The following is a 16,280-nucleotide window of genomic DNA, read 5'->3' on the forward strand; positions in this document are numbered from 1 at the left end:
TCAGGCGGGGCACCTGGGTGGCTCAGTCAGTTAAGTGGCTCTTTGTTTCAGCTCAGGTCATGATCAAGGTTCGTGAGATCAAGCCCCCCATCGGGCTCCCTGCTGACAGTGCAGAACCTGCTTGGGATCCTCTCTTTCACTCTCTCTCTCTCTGCCCCTTCCATGCCCACACTCCTGCTCTCAAAATAAACAAACTTAAAAAAAAAAAAAAAAATCAGGACTCCTGGCCAAAAAAGTTAGTGGTGACACATCCAGACCAAACTGCTGTGTGGCCACTACTGGCTAGAGTTGAGTGCTAGACGCTTTGTTTCAGATGCGGGGCAAGCTGTTTACGTCTGTACCTAGCCCTACTAACCAAAAAGAGGCTTCGGACACTTTAGAAATGAATTTAAAATGGGAATCAAATATTCCTGTTGTCCTGGAACTTCCCAGGTAAATAAAAACAAGGTATAGTTAGCAACAATATATATTGATCTCCCCTGACCCTCGTCCCCAATGTTAGAGGGTTTTCTTGTATTAGGCTTACTTGTTCCTGTGCTCACAAGATTTTTTAAGTCCTGGTCAGTTACATAATTCAATTTCTGGCACATGAGTGCAGTAAGCCTTCGTTGTTAAAATTTCTAAATGGCCCAGCTATAGCCACCCTCCTGTGCCGTGTCTCCGTGGGCCTTCCAGACGCATCCGTTCGCCACCCCTCTCCAGGTCTGAGAAAGATGGAACCCGACGAACTACCTCCCGATCCCAGTTGGGTTTGGCCAATGGTGGGCACCAGCTGGGTTTTGGAGCAAGAACGAGGCCGACCGCCTAGTCTCCTGGCTCTGTCACTGCAGGGAGGTCGCAAACTAGCTGTGTCCCACTTCAGATGAAGGCAGCCTTTCCCCAAGTTCCAGAGTGAAGGGCGTGGCTGCTCCCTCCTCTGGCCTCTGATGGTACACAACCCTCCTGGTGGTTAAGCTCCACCCTGGGAATCTCGGCGAAAGTGTCCTCAAACTACACGGAGTGTGCTTATTAGCTCCTGCTATGGCCTGACTGACATATGTCTCTAGTCTTACCGCTCTGAGCACTAACCACATGCATGCAAGAAAAAATATCCTTGTAAGAATCATTTTCTAGAATCTGAATTATCACCGTTTGGAAACATTTTGCACCAATTTAAAAGTCTGCCTTTGTGTCTTAAAGAATCTTAGAATGAACGTATTTTATCGTTAAGCCTGAATCGCGTCTAAATATTTAACCAACACCTGGCGTATCAACGTTTAGCCTTGAAGGTGAACAAGTGACAGCACCTCTGAAATTATGTATATCTAATCCTAGAAATAGCCTCATTTTTGTATTATGATCCTGCCCTTGGTATTTTGGTGTGTCAGTGCCCTCTGCTGGTAAGTTAATAAAATTTAGGTCTTCCAAATCCAAAACGTGTATCTTGGGGGCGGCGGGGGGAGCAGTAAGGGATAAATGTACCGTTTAAGAAAAAAGCCTTATCTGTAACCACCTAGCTCCTGAACTTCCACACCATTGTCAGTATAAGCCCAATTAATCACAATGCTCTATCACAAAGTCTAAAACTTATAATTAAAAAAAAAACAACCACGCTAAACAGTCCTTCCTCTTGGTACATTTCTTGGTTTCTGAAACACTCTTCTGGCGTTCTGTCCCACGTATGTGGCACAACATGCCCCAGCAGGTCTCAGCACCGTCCGGTTCTTTCACCAAGGTCTAGGACACCGACATGTACATACCAGACACGTGAAATACGTTATGTCTAGATGTGACATGCACTACGTATATTTAAATGAAAGATGTACATTCAGCAGAGGACAAAGTTTTGGTGGTGACGTTAGTAGTCGGACGTAGGGCGGGATCTTTCTGTAGTCTTCAGCCACCTCCAAATACAAACTGGAAGAGACGTATGTAAACAATATGACCCAACGGCTAAATTTTCTTACAAATAAAAATTGCACCAAATATTCTAAATAATATAGAAACATAAAAGGTTGCTCAACCAATTTTAATAACATGACATAAAGCCCCTACACTTGATAGAATCGTTATGCAAAATACATAGATGAATACTGTCTTCTTTTAAAAATATAAAATAAATAAGCAAGACATGTGAAAATAGGCAAGTTTCCATTAAATAAATGAAAATTTTAAAAAAAGAAAATTTTGCTTTCCATATCATTTGAAGAAGGGAAATTATCATTTTAAACAATATTCAAGTTTATTAAACAAATTAAAAAAAAAGTATTATAAAATGTTTAACTGTCATCAGCTTCGAGGTTTATGTTGCTCCCGAATTTTGCATATAACTGAACTTTCAAATCTGCTAACACCCGCTGAATTGATTCCACTCTGGCTTCTAGGGCGTCAATTTCTTCTTGCAAATTTTTCTGGAAAAAATAAGTTGTTTAAATTAATTCTATTCAACGGATGGTTTCTGAGCGTCTGTAGACGAAATAATATAGGGGAAGATTTCTAGGTCAAAAACTTTCTAAACTTGGATAGGCAGCTAAGGGACACTGATAATTAAATCTAAACCAAAAGTCTGAATGCAGCTATTTTTAATTCATGATTTATATTTGCTTATTATAGAATACATCAAGCCTGTTTCCTCAGTTTTTGCTGATTTAAAAAACAAAATGGATAAAAGAAAATTAATTCCTAAATTGTCATATCCTAATAAAGGAAGAGCCTCTATTACAAACACTTCTGGTAAACAGTTTATCAAAGGCCTCGCTTCTGACCCAGCCTCTTCCAATGTCCCCCCAAAATAACTACGAAACGAGAAGAAATGACAGAAATTCACAGTACCACCAGTAATTTAGAATAACAACTTATAGTCAAAAGCTGGCAGAAATTTTCACTAACTGCAAGGCTCCTGGAGCTAGACTTTGAGAGACAGCAGTAGTGGGTGCCTCATTCATGAAACAGATCAGCGCCGCCCACATGAAATGCATGGAATATGAGAAGTTCCTTCCTGGCCAGGATCAAAAAAAAGGATTTCTCCTTAAACATGACCAAGAAACTCTGTCAGTACTGGGCATTCTTCCCTTGTTCCCCTGCACTATTTCAAAAAAAAAATTTTTTTTAACGTTTATTTATTTTGAGACAGAGAGAGACAGAGCATGAATGGGGGAGGGTCAGAGAGAGGGAGACACAGAATCTGAAACAGGCTCCAGGCTCTGAGCTGTCAGCCCAGAGCCCGACGCGGGGCTCGAACTCACGGACCGCGAGATCATGACCTGAGCCGAAGTCGGACGCTTAACCGACCGAGCCACCCAGGCGCCCCTCCCCTGCACTATTTCAATGTTATTCTTTTAGAAATCTGGCCAATGAATCTCAAAGTATGGCCCCCGGATCACTTAGAAACTTGTTGGAAACAAATTCCAGGCCTCCTGACCGAGAGATTCTTGGGATTTCGGTGACTGAAACTGTCCACAAGCCCTCTGGGTGACCCCGATGCCTGCTACAAGTCTGAGAACCACGGCGGTAAGAAAGAGAAGGAAGATGTACAGCTATCAGAAAGGAGATAAAACTCCTCTACCCAGAAAACCTAGTTCATGAATGAAATTGTAACATGCGAGGAAATTATTTTAAAATCGCAGACCCTACCACATTATCGCACATTTCTTAACCCCCCCCCCGCGAAAGGCTCCCCTTTGCCTTGGGCCGGGGGAGCAGAAACCAGTCCCCGGGCCAGATCTAGCCAGACCCTCGTTGGGACAGCTTTACTGGAGCACCGCCATGGGCGTGCACGGACACTCCCTGCTCCCGTGGCAGCTGTGAGAGGGCCCAGGTGGCCCACAAAGCCTCAGATACCTGCTGCCTGGCCCTGCACAGGATGTTGGCTGACCCCTGCTAAAATAAAGTCAATTCATTCAACTTGACTGACAGAGTTCTTCAAGATGTGGCCATGATTTCGGATGTTCCCAAATCTCCAGCAAATTAAACTCTTACTTGTATTTTTGTGCCGTGATCGTTTTAGGACCATCCACACACACGACCACCCCGCATCCGTCTGGAACATCCCGTCCTCCTTTCCAGAGAATACCCACTTACTGTCGAGCTGCTTCACGCCTCCGCCAGGGACCCCCTCCTGGCCCTGATGCCCACGCCAGACCCGGTCCTCCAGCCGCCTCTCTCCCCACTCGGCCTCCCGCTCATTAATAGTTTGACTTGTTGAACTTCCTCTTTCCATTTACACTACACACTCTGCGCAGGCAGGAACCAGGCGTGTTTTGTGGTTTCCCTGTCCTCCCTCCACCCCCTGCCCCCCAAAACCCCAAGCCCTGCTCCATGGCAGAACCCGATAGAGGGTAAGCAGTCCACAAATACTTCTGGGATGAATGCATGAATGAACGAATGAATGTATGAATGACCACATCAGGGTCACTACCTGCGGGGAGAGGGAGGACAGTATGTTCAGAGCAGTGGACACAAACGATAAACTATCTTGAAATACATCCAGCAAGACTATTTCAGGGTGATTAACAAGGAACAGAATTATAAAATTTTACTACGAAAGAGAAGATTTAAACCCAAGAGGAGACACCAATGTTTCTGCGTGGAAGATTCTGGAGGAAAAGGGTTGGTTCTTCCCACAGGTTTATTAAATGTGGGTTTAATTCAGAGGAAGTTTTGCTTTCTATGACATTTGAAGAAGGGAGACTAACATTTTAAATAATATCTGGACTGATTAAGCAAACTTCAGAAGAATTAGGAAATGTTTGATTTCTATCAGCTTCTCATATGCACAATGTGATTGTTCTTCTCATAGACGGGTGGAGGGCATGTGAACCGGAAACTGATTTCATACCGTATCTCAAATGCCTTAAGTGTCAATAAATCCATACTCTGACCCAGTAATGACATGTGTCTGATCATTTCCTTAAAAGAATTTCCTAAATGTGAAAAAGCCTCAAGTGTAAGAATGCTCATTATAACATGACTGTGGGAAGATACTGGAAACAAGTGGACAGTGTCCGCCAGCATGATGTTAAACAGTCATCAAAAATGTTGTTTTTAAAGCATGTGTGCTTGGCCCAGAGCAGGCCCCCGATGACTTTCTGCTGGACAAAGGAACGTTAAATAGAACCGGATTTAGAACTGGGCAAAATGTGAAGCAAACCTACCCAGAGAAAAGAGAAGGTGAGAACATGAAAGAACTATATGAAAATATTAATTAAGGATGACTATCTCAGGGAAATGGGATTCCGGGTGATTGCTGCTGTCTCCCTTATCATATTCTACAGTTTCCACACAGTTAGGTTAGAGCACGGGTTCTGCAGTCAAAAGGCCACTCCCTCTGTGTCCCCCTGAATGAGTCCATGACCTTCCCCAGCCTCTACCCCTCAATTCTAAATTGGGATGCGTGGTCCCTATTTCTCAGACCCCTTGTTAGCACTGAACGCAATCACGCCTGCCAGGCTTTTGGAGCATGCCCGGGACGCTGGAAGAACCCCCGGAGCGTCACCTCGCAGCTGCCGTTCCCCGACACCTGGAATTAACGGGGTCCGTATAGCAACACACACCCTGACTTAAGAGCTAGACTCCCTCGCCCAGGGAGAGACTTCAACATACCTTCGCTTCTTCTAACATTTCCTGTGTTTCTTCTTGAGAATGGCTAATGAAAACATCACCAATTTGATAGGGTATCATTAAGCAATCATCATCCGCAAGCATGATGTCCTCACAGGCATCTTCTAAATTTTGGAGTTGTTTCTATACACACAAAAGGAAACAGCCATGAAAAGCGCACTCAAAATTCCCTGATAGAAGCTGAAACGGCCCATTTTAATTTGGGGACACCAGCTCCGGGAGAGATCCTTTCACAAAGGTATTCTTACACGAACCGAAGACTTTCTTACATTTTTAGATGGCGTTTCATAAGGAAGCAAGCGCTGAAAAGCGAACTCCCACACCGAGCTCTAGAGATTTCCAGAGCGGTGTTCCCAGAACACGCACCGGTGCTGGGCAGCAGGTACCCGTGGCCACTCAAAGTGTCTCCTACCCTAAGAATTCCCACTTTGGGAATTCTGCCTCCCTCGGCAGAGTAAAAACAAAACAAACCTGCACTTCGCAGCCTTGCCTGATAATAGGATGAAAGCAGATAATAACTTAAATTCCACCAATCAAATGCACCCGAACTGGACTTGTGCGCGGAGGGCCCCACAAGGAGAGGCTGGGCCCGGGCCTGTCGCGCAGGCGGGCAGGGATGGGGGTGGCAGCCCAGTGATCTGCTGGGCAGCTTCCCCTGGGGAGGGAGGCGGCTGGCTCTGGGATCACCGCAAACAACAGCAATTCCACCACCGGCCGCGTTCTCGGAGACGCCGTTCCCGGACCTGCTCCTGGAGCCCCGGCCCCGGCTCATACCCTCAACGATCTCTAAGTTCTCACACGCCCCTCAAGCGAGGTCTTTCTTCTTAAACTAACTAGAGTGGATTGCGTCATCTGCAACAAAGAGCCCAGAGAAATATAATCACATACTACCGAGTTCAGTTTTAAAAGCTATAGTATAAAGACCTTTTCCTTTCCTTAAATAAGATACGTTTCTTCACTACCTTCTTTACTTCTATTTCCTCCTTCAGCTCTGTGATTCTACTTGTATTCCGTGCAAATTTGTTTATCTTTTGTTGATCTTCAAAAGTAACGTTGACGTCTTCTGCAGCCTGAAAAAAAAAAAAATGTTTAATTTTTTGCAGAATTAATTTTAAGGGAGAAGGTATAGGTTGGCTTTTTGTATTAACTCTGAAACAACTCAATAAACCATTTGCCCTCATACAGTCGAGAACCACAAGAGGTACAGAAAAATCACAAACACAGGCGTTATACTTGTTTGCTCCACGAACTCAAGATTTGTTCATACATCTGGGGCAACTGGTTGAGCGTCCGACTCTTGATTTTGGCTCAAGTCAAAAGCCCAGGGTTGTGGGATCGAGCCCCATGTTGGGCTCCATGCTAAACATGGAGCCTGCTTAAGATTCTCTCTCCTCCCCCTCTGCCCCTCTCGCACTCTCTCTCTCTGAAGAATAAAAAAAAAGATTTGTTCATACATCTACGATCTCTTCTGACATCCTACAGAATAATACCTAAGCTACAAAAACACTTCATATATAAACAACAATTAGGAGTAAGTCCTAAATCAAGTCAGCCAACTTTGGCCTGGAGCACAATTTCTCGAGTTAGAACATTTGTCATCAAGACAAACCAGAGAGCAAAGATGATGTGGTAACGAACTCTGGCAAATGCCTCACAGCAGTTTCTTCTCTCAGACTTAAAACCTGCATAAGCTTACTGAGGCTATCAGAAATCTGACAGTCTCTATAATGTTTAGCACAAATGACATACTGGCAAGAAGGTTACTATGCATCTCAGTGGCTATATTCCACACAGAGGAAAAATTATGTTTCTTTTATTTTTTTAAGTGTTTATTTATTTTGAAAGCGAACAAGAGCAAGAGAGAGTGAGAGCGAGAGAGAGAGAGGGCGCGAGCATGTGTGCATGAGCAGGGGAGGGGCAGACAGAGAGGGAGAGAGAGAATCCCAAGCAGGTTCCACTGTCAGAGCAGAGCCAGATGTGAGGCTCGATCTCACAAACCACGTGATCATGACCCGATGAGAAATCAAGAGCCGGACGCTTAACTGACTGCCACCCAGGTGCCCCCAAATTATGTTTCTTTTAATGCAAAAGCTTTTACATACCTTAATTAAGAATGAGGGGCACCTGGGTGGCTCAGTCGGTTAAGTGTCCGACTCTTGATTTCAGCGCAGGTCATGATCCTACTGGTTTGTGAGTTCCAGCCCCACATCAGGCTCTGCACTGACAGTGCAGAGGCTGCCTGGGATTCTCTCTCTCCTTCTCTCTCTCTGCCCCTCCCCTGCTTACGCGCATGTGCACACACGTGTACACACGGGTGCGCACACGCACACACACACACACACACACAATCTCTCTCAAAATAAATAAACATTTAAAAAAATGTTTTAAAAAGGGGCCACCTGGGTGGCTCAGTCAGTTAAGCATCCAACTTCGGCTCAGGTCATGGTCTCACAGTTGGTGAGTTTGAACCCTACATCGGGCTCTGTGCTGACAGCTCAGAGCCTGGAGCCCGCTTCGGATTCTGTATCTCCTCTCTCTCTGCCCCTCCACACTCACGCTCTGCCTGTCTCCCTCTCTCAGAAATAAACATTAAAAACATTTTTTTTTTAATTTTTAAAAGAGAATGAGGTGTAATGTACTATATATATAACATGATTAAAATCAAACGTTTAAAAATATTTAGTGATTAAATTTGAAAATTAGAGTACTCAGATGACAATCTATAAAATCATAAAAATAATAGCTAACATTTATTGAGCTCTCACCGTGTGCCAAGAACTTTCTGAAGTTTATCATCACTGTTAATCCTCCAATAAATCTTAACAAGTAGGACCATCAGGAAGTAGCACTATTTTACAGATGGAGAAAGTGTGGCACAGAGAGGGTAGGTAATTTTCCCAAAGTCACACGGCCAGTAAGTGGTGGAACTGGATTTCAACCCAAGTTGACTCTGGGTCCAGACAGGTCCTCGAGCTCTCAGAAATTAAAGGGTGAAAATGTGTGGGGGCACGTGATCATGCACAGTTGGAAGAGGCAGCAGGAAGTCCTTGACTTTCATCAGATTCCCAAAGGAGGACCATACATTAAAAAAAAAAAAAAAATTTAAATACCACACTCTCCTTAGAGTTTCCCCTCATTTATAAAATAGGAATAAGAGCACTGGATTACAAGGTAAATGAGGGGGGAGAGAGGAAGGAGAGAGAGGGAGAGCGTGGGCCTTTCAGCGAGGATTATTTTTGCTCTTTGGTGAGGATTCACAACAACCACACCTCATCCTTTTACCTGGTTTCTCATGACCGGTCACATAAGAGGTGTATGCTTTTTTTGTTGTTTTTAATGTTCATTTATTAATTTTGAGAGAGAGAGAGACAGAGAGAGTGCAAGCGTGCAGAGGAGGCAGAGAAAGAGAGAATCCCCAGCAGGCTCCGTGCTATCAGTGCAGAGCCCAAAGTAGGGCTGCGTCCCACAAGCTGTGAGATCACGACCTGAGATGAAACGAAGAGTCAGACGCCATCGACTGGGCCACCCGGTGCCCCAAGAGGTGCGCACTTTGATTTCTCCAGAGGTAGAAAGTCAACCTGTTGTGTCAGGCAAGACTGGAGCTCAGTGGACAGAATGTCAAGGAAGAAGCCTAGAACTCAGCCCTTCCCCGTCCCGGGCTCTAACCACACCACAGTTTCACGTGCATCAGGCTCAGCATCAGAGACCCAGAGGACATCTTGAACAAATCCTCTCCGTCACAATACATATAAGTTTGAATATTCAACTTTGTGCATGATTTTTATGAATATGGAAATTGGGAAACGCGGGGCTACACTACAGAAGCAAAGTCCATATTCAGATATCTTGGCATTCAAGTTATTTTGCCTACATGAGAACTACCAATTCCCAAAGCAAACAGGGCGCGGAGAATTCTAGAGAGTTCCTGCTTGCCTGCGGAGTTGAAACACTGAGCCCCTGAAAACGTGAATATGTATTTATAGACACATTTGTCATCCTGAGGCTTTCACGGGGTAATTCCCGCGAAAACAACTACCACAGGGCTGGCCTGACACACAACGGAGGCTAATATATTGTTTCTGAATTTAAATGTAAATCATGCTTGATCAGACTCACATACATACAGTTTCTGAAAAGTTGTGGAGGAATTTGGCTGTTTTTCCAAAGCAGGCGTTTCCTATTGTGGTCTCACCACACAGTAGCCCCCAGAATGTACTCGGGGCCTAGAGTCCATTTCCTTAACGGTGGTTTTTTTCACCGGCGATAAGGGCTACAGGTGGTGAGTGAGGCAGCGTGAGGTCGGTGTGTAAACTGTAAGCCACCCAGTGGAGTTCTGTTTACAGCAAAAAGTGAGAAGTCAGCACCTTCCATGACTAATAGCAGTGGCTTCTGTTTTCATCTCACTGTTCTAGAACACTCCTACACCGCTTGAAGCTTCATTGTGGCGGGGGGGGGGGAGGGGGCGAATTCTTCACTGGAGATCCCCAGACACCAGGAAGTCCATTTACCCCCTGAAATTGTATGCAGCGTGGCACATACTGGATGCACATTCCTCTGGGACTTGGCAGCTTTCCTCAGATCCTCAAAGGGATTCACACCCCCCAAGGCTGGGGACTTCTGCTTTAAGAGAAGCCAGATGTACTCACTGCTGCTCCCAAAGCCACGAGAACCCAAAGAGGAAGGAGTTATGTTTCATTTGAGGCGGCGCAGAGTGGTGGTAACAATGGATTTAAATCCACAGAGATAGTAACAATGGATTCAAATCCAAGCAAGCGGGAACTTGGACAAATGAGTCAATCTTTTGTAGCCATCTCAGGGTTGTTATCTATAAAATGGGGAAGCTGGTTCCTACCTCGCGTGAGTGATAAAATTAGCAACTAGCACAGGGCCTGTGGACAGAATCGCCTTTCAATAAATGACAGCCAAGTGCTCTGTTTCCTGAATAATGCTTACCAAAAAATCATTACAGAGGAAAAAGACCCAAGGATCTAGAAGAAAATCCTGCTACTCCAGGGAGAAATAGGACTCCTCGAGATGAAAAGTGGAAATTAAAATTCCCTAGGCCCTCTTCTTGAGACCCAGCATCTTGTGGGATTATGTGAGGCAAGTGAACCACACTCAGTCTCGCCCCACACCGAGTTTGGCTATTACCAGCAGAATGTGCCCTGACAGGTGAGTCCATCGGTATTTGAAAAACCTAGAAGGCAATTCTGGCCGGTTTCAGTCTGCCTTTATTTTTGTTTTGTAAAGGTGTCTACCAAGTCCCCAAGACAGTTTCGCTTCCTATTTTTATTCACTTTTCATGCTTACAGTCATCTATCTAACAGCTATGTGGTAAATGTTTCCTACATGCCGGGCATAGTGAAGACAGCCACCATAGTCCTACCCTCCCGAACACCTGCAAGCTTACATTCTCGCGAAGGAGGTGGGCAAAAAGCAAGGTGAACAAGATAATGCTGGATGATAATGACACATGTGATGGGGAAAGTAAACCAGTTCAGGGGTTGGAAGTGTTGGGGGCTTAGGAGTGAAGGGGGCTTCTTTAGGTAGGGAGGTCAAAGATGGCCTCTCCAGGGAGGGGCCATCTGTACTCAGGATCAGAGACAGAAATTGAACACACTCTGTTCCCAGCTGATGGCCAGGAAGATTGAATCACCTCACCTAAACATTTTCACCAGAAAAGCCATGGTTGGGATGTAAACGTAAATGTCAAGCACTCCAAATTGTGAGCAGTTTTTATTAAGTTCAAAGGACAGTCCCTATGATATTTCACACTCACTCACCGGCAGGCCTGTTTGATCCCAGGGTGGGCAGAGGGCCACACTACACGCGCAGGTCACCGACCAGAGTGCTCCCAGCACTGGAAAACACCTGCAGAAGGCTGCTGCATCTATCAGGCCAGTCTTACTAAGACAAAGAAAGTCCTTCACGTTCTGGCCACCCCTCCACCCCTGGATATGTTCATTTACCATCTTGGCTCGACCTCCCCCAATTCTCTATTGTTCTAGCCACTCTTTCTTTCTTTCTTTCTTTCTTTTTTCAAGTGTATTTATTTTTGAGAGGGAGGAGGGAGAAGCAGAGATAGAGAGAGGGAGAGAATCCCAAGCAGGCTCCGCACTGTCAGTGCAGAACCCAACGCGGGACTGGAACCCACGAACCGTGAGGTCGTGACCTGAGCCGAAATCGAGAGTTCAGACACTGAACCAACTGAGCCTCCCAGGCCTCCCTCTCTCTAAACACACCCAGGGTCTCTGCAAGTGATGCTCTCCCTCCACAACGCCTCATCCCTTTCCAACTTTCCCTTCCCCTCCTATGTCATCGCCTAGACAGCACTTTCTCACGAAAGCCTTCTCTGCTCACAAAACAGACTCCCTCCAGCCCTCATGTCACAAGTCCTTTCTCTCATGGGTCTTAGCAGAGTTGGAAATTTTAGTTTTCCGGAGGACTACTGAGTAACGCCTGCCCCTCCCCCAGAACAGAAGTTCTACAAGGGCTATGAGGATAAGGGGATAAAAACATCACTGCTGCTATCGCTGCTTATCACCTCCAACTGAAACTGTGACACATTACATGCTCAGAAAGTTTGCTGAATGCATGAAAATGTGTTGGTAATCAAAAATTTTGCCGAGTCCGAGGTTGAGATCATTTTTCTACGTTTACTTCATCTCCCCGCGCTTCAGTTACCACTTCTGTCAAGTGGGGGAGGGGAGAGCCTACAACCAGTATCTCCTATGGAATTAAAGATCATACCTCACAAAGCGCCCAATTTACTTATTTTTTTAACGTTTATTTACGAACGAGAGACAGAGTGTGAATGGGGGAGGGCCAGAAGAGAGGGAGACACAGAGTCCAAAGCAGGCTCCAGGCTCCGAGCTGCCAGCACAGAGCCCGTCGGGGGACTCGAACCCATGAACCTGAGCAGAAGTCAGACGCTTAACCAACTGAACCATCCAGGTGTCCCGACAAAGCGCCCAACTTAAATACAAAACAGAGGTGGCGTAAATCTTCCAAAGTTTCAGACTCCCCAGAGTCACCATGACCCTGAACCCTACTCTGGTAGTACTCAATAAGAATTTGTGGACGGCAGGCCAATAGAGTGCACAACTCATCCTGGTGTGCCTGGGGCGGTCCTGGTTTTAGCACCCCACAATAGAAGGAATTGGCTCAGACTATGCATATTGCTGAGTAGGAGAGCGAAGGAATTTGAAGTTGAATGACGCCAGCAAATCCCTTTAGCCGGGGGACACTCATCAGACACCACAGAGGTTAAAAACGCTCTAGAATCACAATGGTTGTGCTCATTTAAATCCTACTTTTGCCTGTATACTTCAGTTGCCTCATCTGTAAAATAAGGAGCAAAGCAGTCTCTCTCTAAAAAGCGTGTAAGGTTAAAATAACGTATACAACTCGCTTAGAGCTGTGCCTAGCACACAATAAAAAGTAAAGCCTCAGTAACGATCAGATGTTATATGTCCTTGCCCTTCCCCATTTTATTTGTCTTCTATCTAGATACTTTCAAGCATCTGGGTAGACTCGGTGAGTTACAAGCTGTGAACAGGAATTCAGCGTGCTTAGTAGAATAAAAGGTGGGCTTTGGGAAAAACAGAATAGACTGGGTTTGCACTCCAGCTCTGCTTATTAGCTGAGTCATTTTGAGGCCACTAACCTCTGTTACGTTTCTCCATCTGTAAAATGGGAGGAAACGGTCTTTGCTAAGTTGCTGGGAGGACCGGAGATAATAAACAGACGGCTTCTGGGCCCTGGCCTATCGTCTATCCTCCATATATACAGTTTTAGTCTGGAAGCACAGAGACACGGAGTGTGGATGCGGGCGGCTCAGGGCTACACACAAGAGCTCTGGGGTCAAATTGCCTGGGGATGCAGGGTCCTGATCCGCTCCTTACAGCTGCGTGACCTTGGGCAGGTGACTACCTCTCTGGGCCTCGGCTTCCTTCCGCGCAAAGGACGGTACCAGCAGCACCCACGCTTGTGGGCTTGCGAGGGTTAAATGTGACAACCCAGGTAAAATGCCCAGCGGTGACGGCCAACCGCAGTCAATGGGACCTCCGGCTTCTCACCCCCGCAAGGACAAGGCGTGGGCCGCCGGGTCCACAGGCTCTCCACGGCCGTCCCCAGCACCGCGAGAGGCGACCCAGAGCTCCCCGAGGGTCCCGGCCCGGCTGCCCCGCCTCGGCCGGCTGGGGGGCCCGGGAAGACGCCCAGGGCGCCGGGCGCGGGGAGGCCTCGCCGCGGGGCCGCTCTCAGGGCCGGTGGGCTCGGCCTCGGGCCCCACGCCGGGCCTCAGAGCTGCACACCCCAGGCAGCCCGCGCCCGGCCCCCGAAGGCCGACCTCCGCCGGCCGCCCGAGCATCCCGCACCCCGAGCGCCCCACTCACCGCCTTCTTCATGGTGGCCGCCATCTTGGGACTGGACTACGACGCGCGGTGGGGAGGGCCGCAAGGGCGCGCCTCGGCCCGGGGCCGCTTCCAGCTCCCTGTCGGCCCAGAGCGCCCCCAAAATACAACACTGTCTCCACATTCCCTCCTACCGCATCACCGACCCGTGATTCCTAACGTCTGGGACTCAGGGAGGTAATGTATCCTGGAAGGACTTGGTACATGCCAATTAAAGGCACAGGCAACGCCCTGTGGGCCGACAGAAACTAGGGGGGTGTGGCGAACGGCCCCAGCGTTCCGCGGCGGGCGGCAGGGGGCGCCCCGCGCAGCGGGGCGGGGCCGGACGGGGCTGGGGGTGGAGCCGGGGCGGGGCCACGAGTGGACCAAAGGGGAGTTCTCTTTCATCAATCCCACAAACCTTGTTAAGAAACCGGCATGCGTTAAACAGAGCTAAGAACGAATGACCTTGGTCTAGAATGTGAGACGTTCGTGCCCTGGTGTAAAGGAGGAGATACCATTAATTTATTAAACACTTACTGCGCAATTACTGTGTACCCTGACGCTTGTGCCTCCAAATGTTTTTCTTTTTCTGTGTGTGTGAGGATTCCTTTACACTCCGAAAAATTATTGAAGACCCCAAAGATTTTCTGTGTATGTAGGTTATTTTCATCGATATTCACCATATTTGAAATTAAAACGGAATTTTAAAACATTTATTAATTCACTTAATAAAGAAACCCATTCTATATTAATATAAGTAACATTTTAAGTTATACAAAATCACTGGAAACTGGCATGGGCTTCTGAAAACAAGTGAGAGAAAAAAGGATGTAAGCTTGCTTGGTCAGCAGCCGATAGTGTTTTCTACCTGGGGCTCTGGGTGGTGGGGTGTTCCCCAAGCCAGAGTCTCATGGCTTGGGAGGGTGTCATTTGATCTGGGCAACCGCTTGGACAGTGGCTGACCCCTGGCAACCATGGTACTGGCTCTGTCCGGCTCAGAAGCCCTCCGCCTCACTCTGCATTTCACGGTCTCCATTCCCCTTCTCTCCCAGCCCTGGCATCCTTCAAGCAGATCTCTTTCCCAGCAGGAGAACCAGTTCTGTAAATATAAATGGGGACTTTCAAGTCTTCTGCTAAGCCTCCTCTCCTTTCCTTAAATTTGAGCATTTCCGACCTCTGCTTCTGGTTCTTTCTCTCGCAGGGGACTGTCCCCACCTGTTTGGACCAGCAAAAGAAAGAAGCTTGTGGTGCAAATGGAAACAATTGCAGGTCAGGAAGGAAAATCACCAGTCACCAGTTGAAAATACTATCCCCACTAAGGGTGACTGAACATATTCCCTTACACTAAGATGAAGACTGTCATCCACTGACAGGATCCATGTTTTTGTTTTTTGGTTTGGGTTTTTTTGACCCATGCAGTATTCTCATTTAATTGAACCGACATATGAAACTTACGAAATTGCACTCAACAGTATCAGATTTTTTTATTTTGCTTGAGCTTGTAAAATCAGTGTCCCTGTGACCTTGAATCTACATTCCTGCATAGCAGCCAGCTGCTGCTGGTGATAATCAGGTAAGGCCTGTTTAGCTAACAGGCCCTCTCCAGGGCCCTGGCAGATCCCCACCTGCCCCATCCTTGTGCCTAACTGTCAGACCCTCCAGGTATATGTACTTGTCACTGGTCAGGCTTCTGTTCTAGCAGATCTAAATGAGAACGTTTGTGTGTGCATCTGTTTGTTCGAAATCTGTATCATTGCAGATGCTATTGCAAAAAGGAAGATGAATTACACAAGGTGCTTCACATCAAGAAGCTTACAGTTGGCACACATATATCCCCACAAATTATAGCATGGGAGCTGCAGCCCTGGGACCAGTGCCTGAGGGGTCCTGGGGAGGAAGAGCTTAGCTGGAATAGCCAATGAAAACCCTGGAATTGGTGGCAGGCTGAATGGATCAAGAAGGGCAGGTGCTGAAAACATAGACCAAATTCCTTATCCTCATACAGCTTACATTCTAGTGATCAGAGACAGACCATATTCAAAATACAGAAATGAATTATATAGTATGTCAGAAATGAATGTTATTACTATGTGTTATTAATAGCTATAAGAAAGGACACTTGGGGCGCCTGGGTGGCTCAGTCCATTAAGCATCTGACTCCCGCTCGGGTCATGATCTCATTGTTTGTGGGTTTGAGCCCTGCATTGGGCTCTGTGCTGACAGCTCTGAACCTGGAGACTGCTTTGCGTTCTGTGTCTTCCTCGCTCTCTGCCTCCATCCCCCCCA

The 16,280-nt window shown here is 46.8% G+C and overlaps 1 protein-coding gene across 1 annotated transcript; it reads right to left on the reverse strand.

Annotated features, from left to right (window-relative positions):
• Positions 1–1,989: 1,989 nt before the first annotated feature.
• On the reverse strand, positions 1,990–14,257 carry PFDN4 (prefoldin subunit 4). Its single transcript, XM_042930627.1, has 4 exons — positions 13,995–14,257; positions 6,561–6,668; positions 5,581–5,721; positions 1,990–2,390 (listed from the first exon to the last, which is right to left on the reverse strand). Exons 1-4 carry the CDS (start codon positions 14,016–14,018, stop codon positions 2,259–2,261), a joined length of 405 nt encoding a protein of 134 aa, XP_042786561.1. The 5' UTR covers positions 14,019–14,257; the 3' UTR covers positions 1,990–2,258.
• Between the last annotated feature and the right edge of the window lie 2,023 nt (positions 14,258–16,280).

This window comes from Panthera leo, chromosome A3, assembly GCF_018350215.1.
Source record: "Panthera leo isolate Ple1 chromosome A3, P.leo_Ple1_pat1.1, whole genome shotgun sequence".
NCBI classification, from domain to species: domain Eukaryota; kingdom Metazoa; phylum Chordata; class Mammalia; order Carnivora; family Felidae; genus Panthera; species Panthera leo.